A 753-nucleotide genomic window follows, 5' to 3' on the forward strand; every position below is an offset into this window, starting at 1 on the left:
AATCATCTTTTCTTGGAAACCAAATCAGGCCCTTGGGGGGGGGAGCGATGAGTAGTGTGTTTGACTACCTACGGTACTGCAGCCCGATCCGATCGTATGTAATAGAAGTAGAAAACACCAAAAACGCCCTTTCCAGAGGACCAGGTGCATTGCATAGAATAAACAATAAAACCGAAGACCGAAGACCAACGCCCCTAGTGCCCTTCCATCCTTACTAGTAACTCCATGTTTGAATCCTCAGCCCGAACACCCAAAGCAAGGACATCGTCGATGGCCAAAAGTAGATACGCCGCGGGCATGAATCATAGTTGTTGGCCAAAGATCATTGCGGGAGCATGCTCTTGGACTCCTCATCTGTGAGTACAATATCGTGGACAGGGTCTCGTCGATTCTCAATCGGCTCGTAATCGCAGTCGACATAGGGTGGGAGGAAGATCTCTGTAGTGGGTTGTCAGTAAGCTGTCGCGCATTCACCAAGGGTCCTTCATACCTGGGTTCCAAAGATATCCTTGACTTGAAGACAGGTAAGAGAGCTATGAGAAGTGTCAGCAGGGATAAGTTCCAGTCGACTTGTGCATCACTGCATGCTTACCAGGCGGGGAGGGCCATCAGGGTCGCCGATGTTGATAACAGTGCACTCTTGCTTGGAGATGGCGGAGCCTAGAGCCGTGTTAGCGATCTGGCACCCGAAGCGTCAAAGCTGTCAAAGGCTCGAACGCCTGGGATGGGCCGAGTGGGAGCGTACTGAGAAGG

At 51.4% G+C, this 753-nt stretch overlaps 1 protein-coding gene across 1 annotated transcript in view; it reads right to left on the reverse strand.

Annotated features, from left to right (window-relative positions):
* Positions 1 to 322: 322 nt before the first annotated feature.
* Positions 323 to 753, reverse strand: part of VDBG_03630 (conserved hypothetical protein) — a gene marked incomplete at both ends in the record, with an annotated part of 1,100 nt that continues 669 nt past the window's right edge. The window contains 3 exons of the mRNA XM_003005631.1: positions 323 to 438; positions 491 to 533; positions 593 to 679. Of these exons, the coding sequence (XP_003005677.1) occupies positions 323 to 438; positions 491 to 533; positions 593 to 679 (246 nt within the window). The remainder of the gene's footprint in view (positions 439 to 490; positions 534 to 592; positions 680 to 753) is intronic.

The sequence above is a fragment of the Verticillium alfalfae genome, genomic scaffold (assembly GCF_000150825.1).
Source record: "Verticillium alfalfae VaMs.102 supercont1.4 genomic scaffold, whole genome shotgun sequence".
Lineage (NCBI taxonomy): Eukaryota > Fungi > Ascomycota > Sordariomycetes > Glomerellales > Plectosphaerellaceae > Verticillium > Verticillium alfalfae.